Consider the following 3,041-nt stretch of genomic DNA (forward strand, 5'->3'; position numbering starts at 1 on the left):
TGAATATAATGAGATAGTGCATGTACAAAATATACTTCTACCCATAGATCATATATATAATATAACCAAATGTTAGTCACTCTTACACGTGTGACATGTAACTCTCTATAGTGAGGGATAGTACTAGAAGCACCCTGGACCACATTAAATTCAAGTAAACATCAACAACATACTTGTAACATGACCTTCTCTCAACAACATACTTGTAACATCACCTTCTATCAAAATAAACCTTTAAATTTTCTACATTTTGTCTTAGTCAAGGCTCAAGACCCTAAAATTCTAGGGGTTGGTCAAATGGATCAAACTTTAAGTTTGTGCAAATTGGATATACTACCCCCTACCTAACCCCCCAAAAAAGCCCCCCTAGTCTCTCTCTATATCGTACACATATACAAGCGTGTGCACACACATGGACACAAACACACACGAAAACAATATGCATCATGATAACGTTATAAATGTTCACTTATTAGAAATTTCTTTTGAAGAAGTTAAAAATCAAGTTTTGTTTAGTGAGATTGTTAATTTGTTGTACTGACAGACCCTAGGTAGGCCTTGCCCCCAAAGGTAGGCCTCACCCCTACCTGCATGTTTTTATCGCAGCTCGTGAGCTTAGTGAGAAGGTAACAATCAAAGTGTTGTAGTGAGCACAGCTGGATAGTCGAGGTAGCCCTTCCGTTGATCATGCGTGTAGAAGGTGGCCCTATCATAGCCATTCAACGGGGCCCCCGTAGCAAAGCGAAGGGGAAGGTCTGGATTAGATATAAACAAGCGGCCATAAGAGATGAGGTCTGCGGCACCGCTCTTGATGGCTTCCATGCCAGACTCATAAGTGAAGCCGCCTGAGCTCATAACCAGGCCATGGAAAGCTTCTCTAAAAATTGAGCAAGTGTGCGTGGTTTCAGTGATCCCTTGGATGGTGAAGCGAGGCTCCGTGAGGTGGAGGTATGCAAGGCTAAACCTGTTGAGGTTTGCAATAAGGTGAAGGCCGAGGGCTTGGGGGTTGGAGTCTGTGGCACCCAAATGATCCACCGTGGGTGATATTCGGATGGCTGTTCGATGCTCACCTATCTCATCCACGATCGCTTGCAAAACCTCTAAACCAAATCTGCACCGGTTCTCCATGGAGCCCCCATATTGATCCTTGCGGTCGTTGATGTCATTCTTGAAGAATTGATCCACGAGGTAGCCATGGCCAGCGTGAAGCTCGACACCATCAAACCCTATCAACACCCACATGCGGGCTTGAAATATATGTTGCAAATACGCAACAGTGCAGAGTACTACACATACCATACCTGCTCGCATAGCATTTCGAGCCGCTACGCGAAACTGGTGGGCGATGTTTGGGATCTCCTCAGCACTCAAAGCGCGAGGTTGTGAGTAGCCTGCCATAGCTTCATTGGGAAGCCTAATGGAGAAACCTTCAGGGACCTTTTGCGCGGTGGACGAAACTGGCGGACGCCCATCCGGCTGATAATCTGAAGAACACAAATGCAAACAACGAGGCACACGGGATGTATGCAGTCTGCACTATATCATCTATGTGTAGATCATACATAACCAAACATCAGCAGTACTCACACGTGTGAGATGCACGCCCCACGTGCCAGAGTTGGCAGAAGATGATGCCGCGCTTCTCGTGGACAGCATCGACCACCTTCTTCCATGCCTCCACCTGTTCCTCATCCCAGATGCCTGGAGAGTGCGGGAACCTACAGTTTGCAGAACAACGGCAGCTATTTAGAGCTGCCAAATGGATATCTCAGAACCAGATAAACATGATGCCAAGATAAGTTATTACCCGATGCCTTGCTGCGCCATCGCCACTGCCTCAGAGATCAGCAGGCCTCCTGGTGTGGTTCTTTGAGAGTAGTATTCCACATGCGCTGGTTGAGGGACGTAGTTTAGCGCTCGGCAACGAGTGACGGGTGCTAGAACAACCCTACACAAGATCAAACACTGAAGTACATTGGTCGATCAACCCAGCAAACCATTGAATCCTAGCTGTGTGGTGATCTTGTTATGAATAACTGGCTGCCGCATAGTATATACGTACCTGTGTGATAGCTGAAACTGACCTAGCTTGAGAGGGCTCAACAGGCCGGACTTGAATACCTCATCTTCATGCGTGTGTGCTTGGTTGTGGCCGGAGTTGGTGGTCTCCATCCTAAAGCTCCTACAAAACTACCAAGACGGTAGCAATTGTAGTAATGCTAGTTCTACACAAGCCTAAGCGTATGTAAGTGTCTTCGTAGCAACTCTAATGCTAGTTCAGCAATGAATATCACAAAAGTGAGCGTATATAATGTAGTTATGCTGCACTGGAAATCGAAGACCATAAGGTGTCGTGATAATGAACTTCAGCATACGCTATTATGTAGTGGGGGGGCGGGGGGGCAACCCAGAATGCTCCACCTGTGCATCGACTGGTCAAGTCCAGTGGACTTCGGGGTTTTTTTTATTAAAAAAAATGCGATGGTTTTGACTTCAGGTTAGTGAATCTGTGAAATTTGTCTCCCCACGTTATCTTTCTGTCTCCCTGTTGTCGAATTGTGTCGACCTTTCAACCGGCGAATGATACGGTGCTGGTTCAAAACCTCTTTTAAGACTTGGTCTTTTTGCATTACAATGCTTATAATCTAGCGTTTTCACATTGGAATGCCCTAGCAATGTTCGGGTCATGTCTTGCCGCCCTCTAGGCTGCTGTCCACGGTTGCGCAGGCTACTGGGCACTAACCAACTGGGTGCTTGGTAGCATCCAGGCATGGCCGCCTAGCTGGGTTTGGCCCATGGGCGAGTCAGGTACCTGGCCTAGCCCTCTTGGGCTGGCCAATAGCCTACCTAGCCCTTCTAGGGCTGGTGGGCAAGGCCTGGGGCTTGCCCAACCCATCTTGGGTAGCCTAAGCATACCCAATGCCCAATGCAAGAGTCTAAGACTCTCTTTCTAGGGTAGCCCTGTGGGTTGGACCCCATTCTCTATGCTTCCTATAGATGCTTGGCATCTGGTTGCAAACTAAACACATAAGTCATCTGAC

The 3,041-nt window shown here is 47.3% G+C and overlaps 1 protein-coding gene across 2 annotated transcripts; it reads right to left on the minus strand.

The window, feature by feature from the left end:
- Window positions 1-472: 472 nt before the first annotated feature.
- On the minus strand, window positions 473-2,327 carry LOC147608550 (putative 12-oxophytodienoate reductase 11). 2 transcript variants are annotated; one of them, XM_086789031.1, is made up of 5 exons: window positions 2,063-2,327; window positions 1,808-1,948; window positions 1,588-1,718; window positions 1,302-1,484; window positions 473-1,226 (listed from the first exon to the last, which is right to left on the minus strand). In XM_086789031.1, the coding sequence occupies exons 1-5, from the start codon at window positions 2,170-2,172 to the stop codon at window positions 634-636; spliced, it is 1,158 nt and encodes a 385-aa protein (XP_086645157.1). In that variant the 5' UTR covers window positions 2,173-2,327; the 3' UTR covers window positions 473-633. The 2 variants fall into 2 exon arrangements, with proteins under 2 accessions (XP_086645157.1, XP_086645156.1); XM_086789030.1 differs by having other exon boundaries at window positions 473-1,484; window positions 2,063-2,259.
- Window positions 2,328-3,041: the final 714 nt, after the last annotated feature.

Source organism: Cibotium barometz, chromosome 53, assembly GCF_041138505.1.
Source record: "Cibotium barometz isolate CiBa-2024 chromosome 53, ASM4113850v1, whole genome shotgun sequence".
Taxonomy (NCBI): Eukaryota; Viridiplantae; Streptophyta; class Polypodiopsida; order Cyatheales; family Cibotiaceae; genus Cibotium; species Cibotium barometz.